The 21,592-nt window shown below is 45.2% G+C and overlaps 2 protein-coding genes across 5 annotated transcripts in view; one reads left to right on the plus strand and one right to left on the minus strand.

The window, feature by feature from the left end:
• The first annotated feature begins 58 nt into the window (after window positions 1–58).
• KIN (Kin17 DNA and RNA binding protein) lies at window positions 59–19,138 on the plus strand. 4 transcript variants are annotated; one of them, XM_075428989.1, is made up of 14 exons: window positions 137–216; window positions 2,056–2,203; window positions 3,037–3,131; window positions 3,990–4,033; window positions 4,164–4,286; window positions 5,230–5,411; window positions 6,818–6,866; window positions 7,188–7,245; window positions 10,363–10,486; window positions 10,976–11,026; window positions 11,721–11,789; window positions 12,429–12,528; window positions 16,586–16,686; window positions 18,162–19,138. In XM_075428989.1, the coding sequence occupies exons 3-14, from the start codon at window positions 3,058–3,060 to the stop codon at window positions 18,222–18,224; spliced, it is 1,038 nt and encodes a 345-aa protein (XP_075285104.1). In that variant the 5' UTR covers window positions 137–216; window positions 2,056–2,203; window positions 3,037–3,057; the 3' UTR covers window positions 18,225–19,138. The 4 variants fall into 4 exon arrangements, with proteins under 4 accessions (XP_075285102.1, XP_075285103.1, XP_075285104.1 ...); XM_075428987.1 differs by lacking the exon at window positions 2,056–2,203 and having other exon boundaries at window positions 59–216; XM_075428988.1 differs by lacking the exon at window positions 2,056–2,203 and having other exon boundaries at window positions 59–216; window positions 10,366–10,486.
• Window positions 19,139–20,999: 1,861 nt separating this feature from the next.
• Window positions 21,000–21,592, minus strand: part of ITIH2 (inter-alpha-trypsin inhibitor heavy chain 2) — a 31,609-nt gene continuing 31,016 nt past the window's right edge. The window contains exon 21 of the mRNA XM_075429228.1: window positions 21,000–21,388. Within this exon, the coding sequence (XP_075285343.1) occupies window positions 21,241–21,388 (148 nt within the window). The 3' untranslated portion in view covers window positions 21,000–21,240. The remainder of the gene's footprint in view (window positions 21,389–21,592) is intronic.

Raw genomic sequence — 21,592 nt, forward strand, 5'->3', positions numbered from 1 at the left:
GGCCCGGCGGGGGCGCGAAGTGCTTCCGGGGCGCGCACGGCCACTTCCGGCAGGGGCGGCGGAGGTGGGGAGGGGGTCGGCCCCGTCGCCGTCGCCGTCGCCATGGGGAAGTCGGATTTCCTCAGCCCCAAGGCCATCGCCAATCGCATCAAGTCCAAGGGGCTGCAGAAGCTGCGCTGGTACTGTCAGATGTGCCAGAAGCAGTGCCGCGATGAGGTGAGCCCGCCCCGGCGGAGGCCGGGCCTGCGGCGGGGATCGGGCCCTCGGGAGGGGAGGGCGAGCCTTCGTGAGGGGGCGCGGGGGGGCTCCGAGCCCCTTGTGGGGAGGCCCGGGCCTCTTGAGGAGGGTGGTTCTCTTGGGGATACACAGGGGCGTCGGATCTCCGCGGCTGGGGTCTTCGATCCCCTTGTGGGGGCTACGAGGGTGATGAGGGGACTGGAGCATCTCTCCTACGAGGAAAGGCTGAGGGAGCTGGGCTTGTTCAGCCTGGAGAAGAGAAGGCTGCGAGGGGACCTAATAAATACCTAGAAATATCTGAAGGGTGGATGTCAGGAGGATGGGGCCAAGCTCTTTTCAGTGGTGCCCAGCAACAGGACAAGGGGCAATGGGCACAAACTGAAGCACAGGAAGTTCCGTCTGAACATGAGGAAGAATTTCTTTCCTCTGACGGTGACAGAGCCCTGGAACAGGCTGCCCAGGGAGGTTGTGGAGTCTCCTTCTCTGGAGATATTCAAGACCCGCCTGGACAAGGTCCTGTGCAGCCTGCTTTGGGTGACCCTGCTTTGGCAGGAGGGTTGGACTAGATGACCCACAGAGGTCCCTTCCAACCCCGAACATTCTGTGGTTCTGTGTGGGCTCTCATCCCCCTTGTGAGCATCCCTGGTGCCATTGAGGGGGACACGGCGGGAGGCTCCGATCGCCCTGGTTATGGTCTCCACTTGTCTTGTGGGGCAGTGCGATCGCCTGAAGGGGGCATGGGGCCTCATAACCTTCTCATAGGATTCCCCTGTCCCTTTGCAGGGGGGGTACAAGGCTGGCCCAGATTCGCCTTGTAAGTGTCCCCGGTCTCCTTGTGCGGGTTCTGATCCCATCTGTGGGATGCCATCCTCCTAGGGAGCATCCTGGCCTCACTTGCTGGGAGCACAGAGACCCCTGAATTTCCTTAGCGAAGCATTAGAGAGGGCCCTTATTCTCCTTTTGGGGGTCCCCAGTCTCTCTTGTATGGACCATGGTCCCCTCAGGGGCAGATTGGTTGGACCTGGATGGTTCTCAATTGCATGGGAGAAGTTCTCATCCATTTTGGAGAAAACTTGTTGGCCCTGATCTGTCTTTGGGGGTGTTCAATCCCCTGCAGAGTGAGTGATCAATGTAGGGTGAGAGGGAGTGCAGGGTGGCCCCAACCCCCCCCGAAGGGTGATTCCCTCATACACACCTTGAGGGGTCAATGGCATGAAGAATTAGGTAGCTGCCACCCACCTTAGCGGGATGTTGAGGGTAGCCATGATTTCCCTTGGGGACAGGGTGGGTGCGGCAGCGTGCCCAAGGGTATGCAAGTGTGGAGCACTGTGAGGTGTCTTTTGGTAGAATCACAGAATCATAGGATGCTTCGGGTGGGAAGGGACCTTTAGAGGCCATCTAGTCCAACCCCCCTGCAATGAGCAGGGACATCTTCAACCAGATCAGGTTGCTCAGAGCCCCGTCCAACCTGGCCTTGGATGTTTCCAGGGATGGGATATGGACTGCTTCTCTGGCCAACCTGTGCCAGCATTTCACCACCCTTGTCATAAAAAATTTCTTCCTTGTATCTGTAGTTTAAATCTACCCACTTTTAGTTTAAAGCCATTATCCCTTGTCTGTCCCAACAGGCCCTGCTAAAAAGCCTGTCCCCATCTTTCTTATAAGCCCCCTGTAAGTACTGAAAGGCTGCAATCAGGTCTCCCCACAGCCTTCTCTTCTGCAGGCTGAACAGTCCCAAATCTCTCAGCCTTTCCTCACAGCAGAGGTGCTCCAGCCCTCTGATCACTTTTGTGGCCTCCTCTGGCCCCGCTCCAACAGGTCCATGTCTTTCCTGTGTTGAGGACTCCTTCCTTCTGATTCTGGCTTGGTTTCTTCCCTTGTTCTCCTGTTACGAAGAGATACTTTTTCTCTGAAGCTGCCCCCTCTTCTTTTCACTTATTTACTTGGACCCAGATGCCTGTGGGATGTGAGTGTCTTCTTCTTCCTGATTTGCAGCAAAGTTGTGCTCCACTTGGCCTAACTGTGCTTTTAGTTTTCCAGTCTCTGTGAATAGCCTCTTTGATGTGCCTTGAGGAAGTAAAGCATCCTGTGGATGTTTAATTGTCGTCTTCTTCAGCTGTTTCTGCCCCCCTCTCCCATTCAGCTGAGAAGCTCCAATCCTATTCTCTTCCCAGGGACTACAAGCAAAAAAGCTTCACTGCGTTACAACCAGAATCTTTTTAATAAGGGGGAACAGGGCTCCCATGGAATGAAACTGCCGTGGATTTAATCACATTGTGATGAAGAAGCATTATATTAGACAAAAAAAAGGATGTAGTCAAATGTCCTATGTCTGGGTGCTTTTTGGGGAACTCTGATGACTTCAACCCTGTGCCAGAGGTGGCCAGACTATCACAGTCCATAGCTTGAGTGCTCCCAGGACACCATCCCCTCCTCACACATGTTTGGTGTTGATCAGGTAGGGAGCCGGCAGGTATTTCCAGTGCTCACAAGCACCTGGATGTGTTCTGGGGTGGTGCCACGTCTATCCCATTCCACGAGGGATGAAGAGGATTGCTGGAATATCCTGTCTTGTAACCACTTTCACAGTTTGTCTTAGGGCTCTTGGCCTTGGGAAGAGTTTTATTTCTGGCTTGCCTGGTCAGGAGGAACAACCACCCCATGTAGGCTATGGCTGAATTAAGGTGCTTTCTGTGGCGCCTCCAAGAGACTGCATGTATAAAGCATCTTTTTTCATAGTCTTCAGCTGTGTGACTTGCAAATTGAGAGAAGGACAAAGTATTTATTTTTCATTTATAGAATGGCTTCAAATGTCATTGCATGTCTGAGTCCCACCAGAGGCAATTGCTGCTGGCTTCTGAAAATCCTCAGCAATTCATGGATTACTTTTCTGAGTAAGTTTGCTATGTGTTTTTACCCAGGTTTTCATTCCTGTATCAGCACAGCCATACCTCTAAGGCCCAGTCATGTCCCATTGAAGACAATTTATTCTGATACATTTTGGTGTCAGCTCTTTTTTTAATGGCAATTTGAAAATGTAGGTGATGTCACTTTTGAATGCGTGTAAGAGGTTTCGGAGAGCTGTGATATTTAATCAAATTTGACAGTTTTATCCTATGTCTGAGTTCCCTTTTAGGTTGCTCCATGTTACATCACTGTTCTGCCCCAGCTAAGTGACTGCCACACACTCAGAGTTACAAAGAGCTAAAAGAACCAGTACAGGGAGATAACAAGTCAGGCGTGTTCCGGTTTCCCCCAGTCCTTTGTCCGGCTGACCTGTGTGACAGCTGGGTTGACTGGAGCTGCCTTGAGCGCAAGTGAAGCGAGGCTTTCTGCTCAGGCCCTTGCATTAGCAGTGATATGAGTGATCAGTCTGCCCCATCTGCCACTGCTGCCATTTGTCCTGCCCTGTGTTTTGTGTCAGTCAACCTGGGAAGATACCTGGTAATGAAATACCAGCAGTTAGTGGGAAGTGTTTAGATTTTGTTCATTCTATTTTATCCCTTAGAATGGGTATTATTCTTTTGAAGATTTAAGTTGTGCGTGCATGTACCATATTGTATGTCTTTGTGTATGCATACAGGATTTAATGCTACCTTACTGAAAAAGGGAAATGAGTGTCTGCATTTCATTATGCTCAATTCAAAAGAATACTCATTTTTATACTGCAGATATTTCATTGTTAATGACAATAGAAGATTACTTTGTAACCATTAAAGTTTTGCTAAAATATTTTCTTTTTATCCCCTCAGGGAGTTCCGAAATGATTTCCTAGAACTGCTCAGGAGGCGATTTGGTAAATATTTTACTGTTTGCTTGTTTGTGTGTTTCTTTTTAACGTCTTTAATGCATTCAGTGCAAGTAGTTTTGGTTCCTTTCTCCTAGGTCCCATGTTTATATTTAATAATCATAATTCTGTATTTCAGGAACAAAGAGAGTCCACAATAATATTGTGTACAATGAATATATCAGTCATCGAGAACACATCCACATGAATGCCACGCAGTGGGAGACACTGACTGATTTTACTAAATGGCTGGGGAGAGAAGGTAAATGTAGTTGCTCAGGGTTGAGAAGTTTTAAAATTACCAAGTAATTGCATTGCTGATAAGTGATCAGTAAACATTTATGTTAGTTCTCCCATTTCCCTTTTCTTTCTTCCCCTCATGTATATATATTAACAGATGTCCAAATGTATTTGTGTGCTAAACCATTAGGAATTTGTTTATGAAAAATGTCAGAAGTCTGGGATAAATGTGTCAGTCAGGAACCTTTCTTTATTTCATCTGTTGGTCTATATTTTCTGGAGGTATTGCTAAATTCTGAATCAACTTCCAACAGTTGTCATTTAAAAATTAAAAACTATGATAGAACATTTCTTATGACTACACAATCCTTCTGTATTTAAAGGTGACAAGAAGAGAGCAGTCATTTTCATTCCTGGCCCAGTGAAAGTGTGAAAGCTTGAGATCCGCAGTTTTGTGTTCAGTGGGAGGAAGAGAGATTAAATGGCACTGTGGTAGGACAGAAAGTTTACTTTGGCTCTGATTGCCCGTGTCCTGCAGGATACGTTCATGAGTCGTATAGTGTTTGAAAAGTCACTCTACTGAGAGTAACAATAGTGTTGCATAGTAAAGTTTCCTTTAGTATGATGCTGTTAGTGGGTATTGTTTATATATGTTAGATTTCTGTTTTCTTCCTTGTTAAAACAGTGGGAAGGAAACATTTTCTTCGATAAGTATTATAAAACACTCCACTTTATTGTGTACTCTGGCCTATTTCCAAATAGAGCCAGCTAACTGAAGGGCAGAAACAGATACTAAAGATAATTCAAAGTCAATTTAATGAGGCCGGGAAGGGGTACAGTGTCTCTGGTAAAGTATCTGCATTGTTACAGTGAACATGGACTGTGAAAATGATCTTGATATTTTCTTTGTCCCTTGCTTGCTTTTATGAGTATTAGTCTTACTTTATCTTCCATTGGCTTTTTAGGTCTTTGCAAGGTTGATGAGACTCCAAAAGGCTGGTATATTCAATATATCGATAGGGACCCAGAGACTATTCGCAGGCAACAAGAACAAGAGAGGAAGAAGAAACAGGATCTCGATGATGAAGAAAAAACTGCTAAATTCATTGAACAACAAGTTAGAAGAGGTTTGGAGGGGAAAGAACTGGTGAGGAAAATTACACCGTATGTCAACCTTCAGCTCAAAACTCCTCCTGGCTAAGTTAATGGTGAATTTGATGCTGCTGGGATCCTTGCACTGGTATTTCCTTTGCAGTCAGTTAGAAGGTGATGAGTAAGCTTCGTGCTTCAGGTTACTAGCTCATCACCAGTTCAAACTCGGGAGCAGTGGGCTTATTTGGCTGCACTGCTGTTCTTTTCTAAGCCACCAGGGATAGTCTTCTCCCAGATACTTCAGACAGCAGCCTTGACTAACTTGTTTCTGTTGAAATTGCAACTTACTATGTTTCCTTGACTAACCAACTTGCTGGTGGTTTTTACAGCTGATGAACATCAAGATCCTCTATGGAATCACAGTTTCAAAAAATAAATAAAGCAGAAATTTCAGCTCCTTTTAGACTTGATGTGGTTTTGAAATCTGGAATTATATGCTGTGACCTTAGTGTCTGATCCTAGCTATTTCAGGCTTTGATATAGACTGTCTTCTGCCATACTTGACTCACCACATCAGTTCACTTACGTTCTGAATTTTCTACTATACAGCTATCTTAGATTATAACCTGCTTTGGAGGAAAACCTGGAGTTACTTTGTACCTGGCTTGCTTTAGTACTAAAGGAGTAATAATTACTGCTCTTGAAGTGATCAGTGATTTAAAATGACTCTTGAAGACGGGAGAGTAAATAATACAGTAACCAGCATGGCCGGTCTTCATTTATAGTATCTCACAGGTTTTAGGGCTGCAAATAACAAGTACCTTGTACAGTGGGGAGGCTGAGGTAGATAACCGGGGGGGGAAGGGGGGCTGACATAATCAAATCCACATAGTGAAAAGTTTTATTTTGATAGTGCTGGTGTGGTATTTGGGATCTGGTTATTTGGCATCTTTCCATGACTTCCATACATGTTGTTACCTGGGACTGGAACCTCCCATTTGATCGTGGGTATTGATAGGTACATTTACATGCTTTTTCTTATTTTAAAACTAATTGAAATTTAAACGGTCTGAGCCTTCAGTGCTGAAAATTTGGAAAAATTCCAGAATTTCCTTCTTTGAGTTATCAGTCTGTCCAGATACCAGTCGAATCATGCTCGTTCAAACAGAGAAAACTGCTACAGTAAGGCCACTTTCCTTTCATGCTGGAATCAAGCAAGTTTAGACAGCATCTCTGTAGAGAGTGTTAATTAGAGAATTTTGCACAGGAACCTGTAATGAGATAATGTTTTCAATTTATATAATCTTCTATGAATCAAACCAGGTTGAACAGTACAGCTACTTGAAATTATCTCACAGTAGTCCATAAAACTGAGCTGGCTAATCAACGATCACCAAAAAATGATACCTTGGCTCGGTTTTCTGTTTGACTCTTCAAATGTTTTTTGTGTTTTTTTGGCAGGAAAAGCCAGTCTATACTGAACTGAACAGAGAAAATGAAGAAGAAAAAGGTAACCAGATTTTGATACATGTAATTTTCTAGAGCCTACTGAAATTGATTTTGTGATTAAAACAAGATAAGCATGGAGGCCTGCTTGGTGCTTCATTAAGTGCTTTGAGATCAGTTGTAAAGAGCACTGAAGTATGGAAATGCAGAGTATTCTTTCTTATGAGGTTTAACATAATTTATTTTAAAAGCTGAACCAAAACATAGACTAGTATATATATTCAAATTTATGATCTTTTCCATTTGCAGATTTTAAAAATTGTAACATCCTTCAATGCAGTTATTTTTAAAAATAGAAATAGAGTAATGTCTTTTTATTTTTTAGTTGCATTTAATTTAAACAAAGGAGCAAGTACTTCAGTGGCAACATCTTCTAAAACAAGGTGAGGAAAGAATTGAAGGGCAACCCTTACTGTTGCAAAGCACTTATGTGACATTTCTATTGGCAGGAAGATGTATCTTGGAGTCTGATATGTCATCCTGCCATGTTATTCAGGAGGCGATGCTATGTGACTTTGTGGTTCCTTTTGTATTTAAAGTGGATGAATGGGTGTATCTGAAACGCATGCTGTGAGGAGCCTACTTGAATTCACTACGATTCCTGGCATATGCCCGTAAAGCAGTAGTCAGTTACAGGTTCCTCTAAGAAGATACTGTTATGTGAAAGGGTGGATGAGGGATCCCATCAAAGCATTTGGAGTGAATGCCATCTAGTCCCACCTGCCTTCTGTGAATGGGTATTCACGACTTGTTAATTTTTGTTCCTAAAAGGTTTGATTGCCCTGTCTAATTGGAGGTAATACTTTCTTCGTTCATCATTTAAGCAGCTGAATTTACCTGACTGTAAATCTTTCTAAAGCTCAGGAATGTAATTGTCATCATATAACCACAAGCAGCGCAGGACAAAAGGGATCAATAATGGAAACGATACTGACTTACAGCAGTCTGTGAAACTGTTTGATGAGCAGTACATCTTTTCATGTGAGGCAATATTGTAATTAAGTGTATTGGAGGTAAAACGAAAGCTTTCCTCTCATCACAAGCTCAGCTCTTAGATAAGGTATCTGATGGGAGATATGCCAGGCAGAAGATGAGACAATAAAGTAGTTCTTTGCAATGATAGATACAGATTTCAGGCTTTGAGGAAGACTTGTGAATTATCCCTAAGCATTGAGTTGTGCTTAAGATGAGGCTGAAACTTAATGCAGACACTCACTTGAATAGTTTCAGCTACAGAATCCTGGCGCTTGTATATCTTGAGTGGGGTGCAGAAATGGGACCAGGAGATCGTGGGTAGTGGATGACAGAGGTCTGAGGGCGTGGGGATACTGGTAGCTGGGTACAGAGATGGAGCTGGAGCCGTGCTGAGAAGGAGAGTGAGTGGGGAGGTGTGCCTTCCCTTGAGCATCCGTGTGGCTGACATAGGGATAGGAGTCACCAGTGCCGCTGCGGGCACGGCTTCAGATGCTGGCTGCCATGAGCAAGCTGGGAGCCCTGGGCTTACTTTTTTTGCTCAAGAACATACATCCTCAAATCCTTAACTCAGTGGACAAGTAAGATTAGAATTACTTCCTGTTAAGGAATGAGCAGAAACTGCTATCAAGGTCACTGACTCCTGTCTGCAGTACTGGAAGTGTAGCAGTGTACAGTCCTATCCACACATTGATCAGCCTCCATTGTACACAGTTAGGGTCTGCCCAGCCCTGTAATCCCAAGGCAAAAGCCTTCAAATCCTGTTTGCTCTGATGGTTAGGACCTTGTCTGTAATTTACCAGGTAAATGTAGTCATGCCCAGTTTATACCAGTTCTTCTCATGTGGGTATGGGTGTTTGACATAAGCAGTTCTTTTTCTCCCCAGTGTTTGCTTTCTCAGTGTCTTTGTAGAGAACAATTTTAGTCTCTCAGCCTTCACTGTGCTGCACAAGCAGGCCTGCACGGTGCTGGCCTCATCTCCCTGTTCGCCGGGTCTGCTGAATATTCTGGTTTCAGCTAATCTGGAACAGAGGAGCTGATCGAATTTCTGCATGCTGCAAATCAAACATCACCATGGCTTATGCAAGGCACTAACGCTTGTCCGTCTTGATGCTTCCTAGGATTGAATTTGACTCTTTCATGACTGGTCCACACTGGTAGCTGTCATCTGTGATTATAGACAGACCCCTTTCTGCTGTTGTTGTTCTTAAACAGCTCCCAGTAGATAGAAGGTAATCAGAGTAAACTTTTCCAAAGTATGTGAGCTTACATAATGTGCTGTTGAATTTTGTGAGTTTTAAAACATGGCTTTCAAGATAAACCTCTCCCTTTTGGCGTGCAGTTCTTTCTTGTGTCCTCTGTATTGATGACACATCCAAACAGTGTTGGTGGTCTCCCACTCCTTGTCCCAGGGTCCTTAATGAATATGTTAGATAAGATTTGTTTTAGTGTTGACACCCAGGAATTCCTTAGTAACCTCGCAGCTAGATATGTTTTGCTTCTTATATACAGGCACTGCAGTTGTTACATATTAATTGTATGTTACCCTTTATGAAATGTTGTTTTAAGTACTTGCTGTTTGATTTGTGATTTAATGTGCTATTGCTTCTAGAACTCTGCTATGGAGATTATCTAGGCTTCCTCTGAAAAAGAATTTTTCTCTCAATTTTGCTTCTACTGCCATTTTTGTGTCTTCATTCCCATGGTGTATTTTCCCTTTGCTAGTATATCCAACGTCCTCACTGCAGGCAGAATATGCAGTTTGTTGTAAGGCCATACTAATATTACCTTACTGTCCACCACACAGCAGCCTGCTTCATCTTTGTGGCTGAAAGAGCACCTAAATTTTTTTACTGCATTCAGTCTTTTGTAAAAATGGCTTAACTCGGCTGCCTTTAGGCACTTCTCACTTTGCCTAGATGTCCCCTGATACCCGAGATGTAACTTTTTGTGCTGATTGCTGTTTTCTTCCATAACTCAGAGGCTGTTTACCTGTTTTGAATATGATTGTGAAGGTGGTGTTTATTTGCTGGGTGTGGACCCCTTTTCTACAGATTCCCATGTACTTTCTCCTTCTGCCGGATAGGTTAAGTATCTCTGCCTGGAAGGAGTTCTAGAGGTCTGCCATGTTTGAGAGTTGGTCTGTCCAGGTGACTTTTCTAAAGCCACAAACTTGCCCTTTTGAATTTGAACACCTTGTTTGCAGGCCTGCTTTCGTCTTCTCCATTCAGCTCAAGCCCTGGATCAACTGTTTGCTTTTGCACTGGTGAACTTATCGTTAGGTTGTTTTCATTCTATACAACTGCTAGCACCAAAAGTCAGTGGACATGGAGTTTACACCTCAAGGAGATCAGTTCTAGCTGCCAAATGTAGTCCTAGAGAAGGAGGCATGCAGGGTCTGGAAGGTGACTTACACAACTGAAATTAAATAGATCATCAGGCCTTTTTGCACAGCCAGCTCTTCAAATGCATCTTGGTAGAGGAGAGAATGTAAGGTCTGCTGTGAAAACATCATCTTGCTCTTCCAGCAGTGTCCTTGGACTGAATGCACTGAAGATGGTGGAAGGGGCAGTTAAAAGAAAAGAATCCGCTCATAGCTCTGGTCAGTCCAAAGAGAAAAAGAAGAAATCTGCACTGGATGAGATTATGGAGGTAATAATCATGCAGGATCTGTGTCTTTATAACCCCATGCCTATGGCCATGTCCACTTTACCAGGGCGTCCCTTTGAAGTGACCTCAGACCTTCAGTTCGTGTGGAAGTCAGACTTTTATATGTTATCAGGCAAAATGATTTCACTTTCCCATTAAAACTGGTTTCTGCTGCTCATCTGTGCCTATTCCCCAGACGACTGAGATATTGGAAGTAAAGGAATACAGATTTTGGAAGAGAAGAAAATATCTAGAAACACTTAACAAAACAAAATATAAATCTCCATCATTTTGTCATGGATTCCTGGATCTCATCAGATAGATAGATTGATTTTTATGCAACAAGCACACACTGCCTTACCCTTATTTAGTTTGGGGAGTTTTTTTATTCCCCACTTAATGTGGGGCTGGAGAATTGGTTTAGCTTTTCAAAGGCATGGGAAAGCTGCAGTGAAAGGAGGAATTAAATGGTGATTATTTGTTGTTCTGTAGCTTGAAGAGGAGAAGAAAAGAACGTCTCGAAGAGACTACTGGTTGCAGCCTGTAAGTGTCTTAAAAATTGTTATTGTACTAAATACAACCAATTCTGCATCTCTAAAGCTGCAGTTGATTTATGTGAAGATCCATGAGCAGATTCCAAACTGAAGTCACCCATATTTTCCAAGCTGCCAAATGTGAAATGTTACAGTATCTGGGAGGAATTACTCTTCTGATTGAGCATAATCTGCAGTCTGAAGCATCGTATGCCTGATCTCAGATGGGGTGGAATTCTGTAATTAAAGAGCTGGTACTGTGAGTCCCTACACATCATGTTTAAGTTATGACATTACAGCCCTCTTCTTTCTATTTAGTAGTTGACTTACACAGAGATGTAGAAGTCAACATCGGCCTTTGAGCTGAGACACCCCATCTGAGCTTCTATTTATTGACTGGACTTCTAGATCAAGAAGTCCTGCCCCTGCCCCGTTGTGGGCTGTCACATCATATCCTGAATTCAAGTGTAACTGTATTTGAAAAAAAAAAAAAAAAAGGTATTGAGAGATGCTACTTTGAGGCAATAATTCGAGGACAAAGACAAGTTCCTGAATGCTGAGTCTTTACTATCATTGCTTCCTGCGCTGTGCTGTACAGGCTGTGCTTGGAGTCAGAGCGACCTGAATATGCAAGTAGTTTAGGTTGTGTAGTTGTTTGTATATTTTGGCATTTTATTTTTTTTTTCTCCTTTCAAATCTTCTAGGAAATCATTGTAAAAATTGTAACAAAAAAGCTTGGAGAGAAGTATCACAAGAAGAAGGCAGTTGTTAAGGTAAGGTGTGCAAATGGCAGCATGTGGCATTGGCTAGGCTTTTCTGGTATCGGATGGCATCTGAAATTTTGTTTCCTTGTGCAAGTTGTCGACACTGGCAGAGGCTGAAATGTCACCTTAACTTTACTGGGACTTATTCTTGGCTGGGACTGAGTCCCTGAATTGGTTTAATGACATTTACTCAGTGATTCTTTCTTAAGCACTGTTTTGTCTTGCATAGTTTGTCCCTATTAACACATCCATCGTGGAGAGTAGTCACTTTGTCAGTGTGATATGACCAAGAGCAGTCTTTCCCCCCTCCCATGGCAGAAAGAAGCCTCTGATTAGGCTCCATCTTTGAGAGAATAGCTAAGATAGCCAACCCGAAGGTTGACAAACCTTAGGACAAGACCAACAAAATTAGTCGTCAATTAGACAAGTCATTGATGCTTGAGAGGAATCCTTTTAATCTAGCCTTAACTTTAGAGTGGGGCCAGTCAGCCCTTTGTGAAAGCTGGATGCCGTTAGGACAGCTCAGAAGGCCTTGCTGCTTTTGAAAATGCAGCCGTGCAGACTCATGGTCCTGAGTGTTGATTTTGAAATGTAAATTTACGGATAATTTTTTTTATTTTTCTGATTGGCCTCTGCCTTTCACGACAGGAAGTGATTGACAAATATACAGCAGTTGTGAAGGTGATTGATTCTGGAGACAAACTGAAGCTTGATCAGACGCATCTGGAAACTGTGATACCCGCACCAGGTATAGTTGTTTTGTTCATTTTTCAGCTTAGCTGTCACTGCATGACTTAAGTGTAAGTTCTTTTAAACTATAATTCACCCACTCGAAAGTACCGTAACAGGAGTCATCTTGCTTTTTGGGACAGTGTTTCATAAGATATTCTGGTCATTTATCAAATATCCTCTGGTTACTTTCTGGGGAATTATTTTATTGCTTCTGCTTTCACACAGAATCACAGAATGTTCAGGGTTGGAAGGGACCTCTGTGGGTCATCTAGGCCAACCCTCCTGCCGAAGCAGGGTCACCCAGAGCAGGCTGCATAGGACCTTGTCCAGAAGGGTCTTGAATATCTCCGGAGAAGAAGACTCTACAACCTCCGTGGGCAGCCTGTTCCAGTGCTCCAGTGCTTTGAATCTTCACAGTCCTTTCTTGTAAGAATTAGATTCTTTTCTGAGAAGACAGAAGTACTTTAGGAATCAGTTCATTTGAAGAGATGAAAGCATCTCTCTTCAGCTGCCAGGAAGCATCTGTGGGAGCCCTACAGAGCCCTTGGTCGTATTTACCCTGTATCTTTCCTCCAGAGTTGTGTCTTAAATACTGTGGGTACTTGGCAAAGCTTTTGTCATCTCCTGTTTGGTTCAGTGGCATTTCGACAGCCCAGCTCAAGTGCATCTACACCACTGCACGTAGCATGAGCAATAAACAGGAGGAGCTGGAAGCCATTGTACAGCAGGGCAGCTATGACTTGGTCGCCATCACAGAAATGTGATGGGATGACTTTCATGACTGGAGTGCTGCGATGGATGGCTATAAGCCCTTCAGAAGGGATAAGCAAGGAAAGAGAGGTGGTGGGGTGGCACTGTATGTTAGGGACTGCTTCAATTGTATAGAGCTCAACGATTGTGATGACCAGGTCAAAAGCTTATGGGTAAAGATGGGGGGGAAAGCCAACAAGGCAGACATCCTGCTGGGAATCTGTTATAGACCACTCAACCAGGATTAAGAGGCAGATGAAGTTTTCTGCAAAAGGCTGGCAGAAGTCTCACAATCGCTAGCCCTCGTTCGCTTGGGGGACTAACTTACTGGACGTCTGCTGGAAATACAACATAGAGGAGAGGAAACAGTCTAGGAGGTTCCTGGAGTGTGTGGAAGATAACTTCCTGACAGAGCTGGTAAGTCAGCCTACCAGGAGAGGTGCCTCGCTAGACCTGCTGTTTACTAACAGAGGAGGACTGGTGAGAGATGTGGTGGCCAGAGGCCGTCTTGGGCTTAGCAGCCATGAAATGACTGAGTGCTCAGTTCTCGGTGAAGTAAAGAGGGGGGCCAGCAAAACCACCACCATGGACTTTCAGAGCGCAGTCTTTGGCCTGTTGAGGACGCTGGTTGAGAGGGTCCCCTCGGAGAGATTCCTGAAGGGCAAAGGAGTCCAGGAAGGCTGGACATTCTTCAAGGAGGCCGTCTTAAAGGCACAGGAGCAGGCTGTCACCATGTGCCGCAAGACGAACCGGCGGAGAAGATGACAGGCCTGGCTGAACAGGGAGCTCTTGCTGGGACTCAGGAAAAAAAGGAGGGCCTACCACCTATGGAAGAAAGGGCAGCTGACTCAAGAAGTACAGGGGTCTCATTAGGTTGTGCAGAGAGGCAATTAGAGGGGCAAAAGCCCAGCTAGAACTCCGGCTGGCCACTGTTGTAAGGGACAACAAAAAATGTTTTTACAAATGTATCAACAACAAAAAGAGGACCAAGGAGAATCTCCATCCCTTATTGGATACGAGGGGGAATATTGTCAACAAGGCTGAGGAAAAGGCTGAGGTACTTAATGCGTTCTTCGCCTCAGTCTTTAATAGTCAGACTGGTTGTTCCCAGGGTAGTCAGCCGCCAGTGCTGGAAGGTAGGGAAGGAGTGAAGAACAAACCTCCCATAATCCAGGAGAAAGCAGTTCATGACCTGCTATGCCATCTGGACACTTACAAGTCTATGGAGCCGGATGGGATCCACCCAAGCGTGCTGAAGCAACTGGTGGAGGAGCTGGCCAAGCCACTCTCCATCATCTATCAGCAGTCCTGGCTACCAGGGGAGGTCCCAGGTGACTGGAGGAACGCCAGTGTAACACCCCTCTACAAGAAGGGCCGGAAGGAGGATTCTGGGAACTACAGGCCTGTCAGCCTGACGTCGGTGCCGGGCAAGACTATGGAGTGATTCATCCTGAGTGCGCTCACTGGGCATGTGAAGGACAACCAGGGGATCAGGCCCAGCCAGCATGGGTTCATGAAATGCAGGTCCTGCTTGCCCAACCTGATCTTCTGTGACCAGGTGACCCGCCTAGTGGATGAAGGAAAGGCTGTGGATGTCATCTACCTGGACTTCAGTAAGGCCTTTGACACTGCTCCCCACAGTATACTCCTGGAGAAACTAGCTGCCCATGGTTTGGATGGGTTTACTTTTCGCTGGATAAAGAACTGGCTGAATGGCCGAGCGCAGAGAGTGGTGGTGAATGGAGTTAAATCCAGCTGGTGTCTGGTCACGCGTGGTGTTCCCCAGGGCTCAGTTTTGGGTCCGGTCTTGTTTAGCATCTTTCTCAATGGTCTGGATGAGGGGATTGAGCGCTCCCTCAGTAAGTTTGCAGATGACACCAAGCTGGGTGTGAGTGTCATTCTGCTTGAGGGTAGGAAGGCTCTGCAGAGGGACCTGGACAGGCTGGATCGATGGGCCGAGGCCCAACTGTATGAGGTTCAACAAGGCCAAATGCTGGGTCTGGCACTTCGGTCACAGCAACCCCACGCAATGCTACAGGCTTGGGGAGGAGTGGCTGGAAAGCTGCCTGGTGGAAAAGGACCTGGGAGTGCTGGTCAACAGCTGGCTGAACATGAGCCAGCAGTGTGCCCAGGTGGCCAAGCAGGCCAACGGCATCCTGGCTTAGATCAGGAATACTGTGGCCAGCAGGAGCAGGGAGGTGATCGTGCCCCTGTACTCGGCACTGGTGAGGCCGCACCTCGAGTGTTGTGTTCAGTTTTGGGCCCCTCAGTACAAGAAGGACATTGAGGGGCTGGAGCGTGTCCAGAGAAGGGCAACGAGGCTGGTGAGGGGTCTGGAGAACAAGTCTTATGAGGAGCGGCTGAGGGACCTGGGGCTGTTTAGTGTGGAGAAGAGGAGACTGAGGGGAGACCTTCTCGCTCTCTACAACTACCTGAAAGGAGGCTGTAGTGAGGCGGGTGTTGGTCTCTTCTCCCAGGTAATTAGCAATAGGACGAGAGGCAATGGTCTGAAGTTGTATCAGGGGAGGTTTAGATTGGATATTAGGAAAAATTTCTTTCCTGAAAGAGTGGCCAGGCATTGGATCAGTCTGCCCAGGGAGATGGTGGAGTCCCCATCCCTGGAGGTGTTTAAAAAACATGTAGATGTGGGATTTGAGGATGTTGTCTAGTAGACATTGTGTTTTTGGGTGGATGGTTGGACTTGATGATCTTAGAGGTCTTTTCCAGCCTATGATTCTATGATTTGGCTGGTACACGCTAATGTTTGTGTGTAGCATCTGATTAGTATTTCAGGGAACGGTCAGGGTAGCAGTAAGTAGAACAATGTCAGTGTAGGGGGAAACAGGGTGTAGGATTTTGGGATTCACTGTTCTTGCAGCAGTCCTGCTGCGTTCTGCATTTCTGTAGCTGATGAAGAGCTGGTTGATGGTGTCCATGAGTGCCGTTCGGTGTAATGGTACTTGTAGGTGAGCTCTGCCCACCCTTGCTCTAGGGTTGATCTCCTGAGGGACTGCCTTCGTGAGACAGAAGGCAAAAAGGAGGTACACTGAGCCATTGGCACAGGGAATGGGATGTGGCAGAAATAGATGTGGCTTCTTTCCTTGATGTGGTTTCAGTAGTTTCTGCCCGTAGCGTCAGTGTAGCCTGGAGCACTGAACTGAAGTGCGCGTTGGAAACGGGCAGGCTGTAAGGCCAAGCTGGGTGCTGCTTGCTGGAGCTGCTGGGGAAAACCTCTCCTTCAGCTGTCGGTGGAGTTGAACACAACGCCATCAAAAGCAGCTGGGAGCCCTGCTGTGTAACTGTTTTCGTATTTCTCATTTCAGGCAAGAAAGTGATGGTACTAAATGGTGGTTACAGGGGAAATGAAGGCATCTTGGAATCTATCAATGAAAAGAGGTTTTCAGCGACAATAGTCATTGACTCTGTAAGTATCAAACACCGGAAGATCTAGTTTGCGTAGAGAGCTTTTCATCTGTACATCAGAGAGCTTTCATGAAGAAATATCATTAATCCTGTCTTACAAGTGGGATTTATGGTGTGGCAAAATGCTGTGGTCACCCTCTGCCTGTTCCCAACCAGTAGGAAAACAGCCACGTATTCCCCACTGCAGACTGGTGCTCTGCTGTTTGCCTTTAAAAAGGTGCCAGGATGCTGAGTTTGGCAAGTTTTGAACCTGAAAGAGACTTGCAAAATATTTTGTATGGTTATTTTGAACGTGGCTGCTTTACTGATTTGTGGGAAGGTAAAAAATGTGAAATGTGCAGGGAGGGGAATTTTCCTGTGCGTTTGCCAGACTGGACATGAGGCTTTATGTGGTTATTTGTTGTCTTGTTTATGATTAGCATTTATGGTTTGTTTTGTTTTGTTTTGGGTTTGTTTGGGTTTTTTAATGTATCGCCTTTCTCTAGGCTAAAATCAGGCCATGTCTGCTTGCGTGGCCACATCTTTGCTCTTTAAAAAAACCAATCTTTAAACTCACTGATGCAGCAGAGAGAAAATTGGATCAAAGAGGAATTTCTTAAAGACAACTTGCAGGAGAGAGACCCTGTTAGGATCCCATGCAAAGAAGGGATGCAGCAACTCAGCCAGTGTTGGACTCTGGCGAATTTGCTTGAGAAGAGACTGTAGAGATGTCCTAACCACAGAAGGAGCTTTGGTTGGAGACAAGGATCATGATAAAGTTGGTCTTGGAAAGCAAGGGTAGTTTTTTCTCTAGTTATGATGCTTGTAGGTGTTAAGATTTGCCCCTCCTGCATTAATTCTGAGTCTATATGTTAAAAAATGGGTGGAACTACTCCTGGAAACAGTGAAGTCTGTGAGAATTTTCTTACTGATTGTAGGGTGACCAGGATTTTTATATATAATAAGTTTGCATTCAAAATTAGATCTTTTACTACTTACAAGTTCACAGTGAACTAATTCGAAACGGTTACTTATGTTTGCTCCAAAATTGCAAGGACTTTAACTAATACAAAAAGTGTCCTGAAAGTAAAAAGATTTCTGGGATGGTGTTGAGGCCCTGTCACATTCTCTGGCCGGGCTGAAAGTAATGAAACAGAAAACACTGTGTCACGAGCAAATCCCAAACTTATAGTTTCTTGAGTGCATTCTGCTGTGCATCCCCTGTACGGCAGCCAGTGTGCAGCTGTGTGTGGCTTTTGGACAGAGTGGTTAAACAGAAAAGTAGTCATTGTGCTTCTGCTGTGTGCAACACCTGGTAAAAACGCTGATGCCCATGATTTCCAATACTATTCACTTTGGTTGTGCTTCTTGAAAAATGTCTCAGTGTGGCAAGATTTCATACAGCCCCTTTAGCTCGCTTACTTTAAGCTCCCTGTTGGGAATCCAACAAAGAAGTTTATATTTTGATCTTATTACTTCTACTATGTTATTTTCCAGGGACCTTTAAAAGGACGACGAGTTGAAGATATCCAGTACGAAGACATTTCCAAACTCGCCTGAGGCGCTGATCGTGCATCAGAGAAGATTTTGGTTCCCAAAAGCGTCTTTCTGGGATCGTGCAGGCAGACACAAGACTCTACCATGTCAGGGTTTTTATTGTGTGCGTGTGTATGTATTTATAGTGTATATAGAAATTAACCACAAGCGAACTGGATTTATTTAAAGATCACTATGGATTTGTTACATAAAATGTGGAAATCTTATCAGTGGAAATATTTCATCTGATTCTATATCAGAGTTATGTTACAATATTTGGTTCAGTTTCCTTTTGTAAAACATAGGAGATAACTGCAAGCTGGAGTATTTTATTTACTGAAGTATGTCAGCAGTTCCGTAAGAGAGGGAATTACTTACAAACAGCTGCTTGAGGCAGGCAGTGTGTGTCACAGCCAGTGGAGTTTAAACCACACACTTCTCAGTCTGCAGCCAAAATTGAGTTCTGGCTGCAGGAACGAGGAAAGGGATTAAGAGAATAGCAGGAAGGTAACAGTGCTGCAGGGGATTATTCTCCTGGATGTTGTGAGAATGGTCTGGTTTATGAAGTGCCATCACCGACTTACTTTTGGTTAGCGCATCAGCGATAGTAGAGTGCAAGTCATCTCTCCTCCATCATCTTGTTTGTCAGGGTTCCTAATAATGCTGGCCTGCAGTCTGTCTTCCGTGGGCGCCAGGATGGGTGTCGCTTGTGGGGTTTCTGCGCTGCCGCCACAGTGCGTGCAGGTACGGACTGGCGATTGCCGTTGTGGTTTTCCGGAGCCTTTTCCTTTGTTCAGGCTTCCATCGTTGCTCTGCTATGTGAGTAACGTTGCTCATGCTAAATGATGTAACATTGCTTTTTATTTTTTTAAAAATGTCATATTTTGTACAATGTTTAATTTCTAAGGCCGTTCAGGAATAAACATAAACCTTTCTTAGGTCTGTGTATTTCTTATCAGCCTTGTAAACACCTGAGGCGTCGGTTGCTTTATATCCACCAAAGATACAGTGAAGCACCCAGTTGCTGCCTTATTTGTGTAAAAGAAAGATGCAGGTCCTCCCAGGCGAAGTGCAAACCATCACCTGATGGTCTGGCCTGCCCCTGGCTAGGCTGTGTGTCTCTGGAATTTGATGGAGAGAGAACCAATGTCCCCTGTACCCTCTGGAGGAGATCTCCGCGGAGGGTTGAGGAGCGCAGGATGCTGTCGTGACGTGCACGTTGCAGTCTAAAAGTTCAAGAGGCAAAAGTCACTGTTCCTTGTCCCTTTCCTTGCCTCAGAGGGTCACTTTCTTGACGATTTGTGGTTTCCAGGGGACCCCTTCAGGAAAACTGAGAGACTGCAGAGGTGTAGTGAAAGCTGCTGCCTGGAGCAGCCCGACACAACCTCACGCAGGACGTCAAATGGCTTTCCAGGGGTCCCGGCCCGAAGTGCAGGGCAGCGTCAGGCAGTAGAGCAGTATCTAAGGAATGGGGAGCTACGAGGAAGGGAACTGGAGACAGAAGACACACTTGTGTGTAAATTCAGGCTCTTTGGGCAACCTGGATTGTGTGAACAGCTCTGCCTTCTCTCGAAGGAGGTACTGAGTGAGAAGAGGTGTGCGGGAGAGTAGTGAGGATAAGCGAAAGGACAAAACAGCTGCTGTATCACTGAGAATAATTACACGTAAAATTCTGGAGCCTGGAAAATTGGAGTGAATATAATAGATGTGTTCAGTTATGAATTCTGTGGAGATGAACAAAGAATGACTTTTTTTTTTTTTTGCCTTGCTTGTTGTCACATACAAGCTAGGAAACAGGCAGTGGAATTACCAGTATGGGGATTTAGAAACAAACTGGTCAGGTTTTTCCTCCCCTCACAGGGCCTTGTTAAGCCAGGGAACTCGCTGCTGCGGGATACTGTGGAGGGACAAGCTAATAAATGAGTTCAAAGAAACAGTGAATGGTTTGTAGGGAAGTTGCTTACGCTTCCGAGAGTTACTCTGCAGAAACACTTAAAACACATTGATCCTCTCTCTCCTGACACCGTGGCTTCAAGAAAGATCACCCATCAGCCTTTATCTCGTAAGTGAAGGAAACTAAAGTTGAGAGGGGCAAGGAGATTGTGTGAGTGCCCTTCCTAGATGAGGGTGGCTGAGAAGAATCTGGCCAACGCTTCTCTCTAAGGCTGCTGGACAGCAGGGTTTTGAACCTGGCTCTGGGTACATACACGAGTGTGTTTGTTTCACTACTCATCTCTCTCATTGCTGAACGCTCCTGAGGAGGAAGGTGTCTTCTGGGAGCTAATCCCACTGGAAGGGAGGCTTTTGGTACTGGTGGTGATTTCTGTACAGTCTGAATGTTTCCTGCTTTCCCAGGTTTGTGTCTGTGTGTGAACTCCACTGTGATGTTGAAATTTTCACAGAAAAGTAGGCTGGAGGTTGTCTCAGGCTCGTGATTATTTTTCCTGCAATAGGGCAGCGTTAGTTATTTCAGGGACGTTCCTCACCACTGGTTAACCCGTTTGTAAAGACTGGAGACTCCTCATTCTCCTCCTTGCAGAGCCGATGTTCCTTTCCTGTTAAATTCCTTTTACATCTAATGCACATCCTCCTTTTTGCCTAGTCCAGCTGTCCGTGAACTTAGGTTTTCCCAGCAGTCTGAGAAAGCAAAGGTGTGACTTTTAAATCTGGTCGTGTGTGTTGCCCACACTGCAGGAGCCACAGGGCTGTTATGAGTCTTCTACGGGGTGTGTATTACAAAATAGTTGACATTTTTAACGGAGTTTACTACCCATCAAATCGGACACGGCAAGAGCAAGATACCTACTACAACCAAGCATGTCACTTTATTACAGATTTCATTTTTTAACAGAAAAGGGGGTTACATTGCTCTGAGACGCTGATCATTTATAAAGCAAATGGTGGTGAAGTCACCTTCAGCTGATCTGGCTTGATAGGCTGACAGCTACTGTTCGGAAGAGTTGTTTGGGCGTGAAGGAGCCAATAAGGATTTTTTTGTCATAAACTGTTTTTTGTAATAAACGGGGGTTTTTTTGAGCATTCAGGGTTTCTTCAGAAAGCTGTACAGGTGGGGGACGAGGTAGTCCTTGTAGTGGCCGTCTATGAAACCTTTCCCGCTGTTGTGCACAAACCAGCACTGCACGTCGGTCCCGAGCACGCGGTCCGTCCTGTAGTCCTTCTGCAGCCCCCTGTGAGGAAGAGGCCGCCAAAACGCAGGTCATGACAGGACAGGTAGACAAGAAGGCATCGATAATTGTGCTAATTGCGTGATAATTGTGCTAATTACGTGATAACTGTGCTAATCCTGATCATTCACGGCGCTGCTCTACTGGAGTGGTGAGGTGTGTGTCATCCGCCGGCAGCGAGTGGAAACGACCACAGAATGCAGTGAA

Source organism: Opisthocomus hoazin, chromosome 8 (assembly GCF_030867145.1).
Source record: "Opisthocomus hoazin isolate bOpiHoa1 chromosome 8, bOpiHoa1.hap1, whole genome shotgun sequence".
In the NCBI taxonomy this organism is placed as follows: domain Eukaryota; kingdom Metazoa; phylum Chordata; class Aves; order Opisthocomiformes; family Opisthocomidae; genus Opisthocomus; species Opisthocomus hoazin.

Excerpts from the sequence above, each read along its gene's own strand:
- KIN (XM_075428987.1), top strand. The coding sequence starts at position 103 with ATGGGGAAGTCGGATTTCCTCAGCCCCAAGGCCATCGCCAATCGCATC. Across the intron at positions 4,287-5,229 it reads TAAATGGCTGGGGAGAGAAG|GTCTTTGCAAGGTTGATGAG; the intron begins GTAAATGTAGTT and ends TTGGCTTTTTAG. Across the intron at positions 6,867-7,187 it reads AGAAAATGAAGAAGAAAAAG|TTGCATTTAATTTAAACAAA; the intron begins GTAACCAGATTT and ends TTTATTTTTTAG.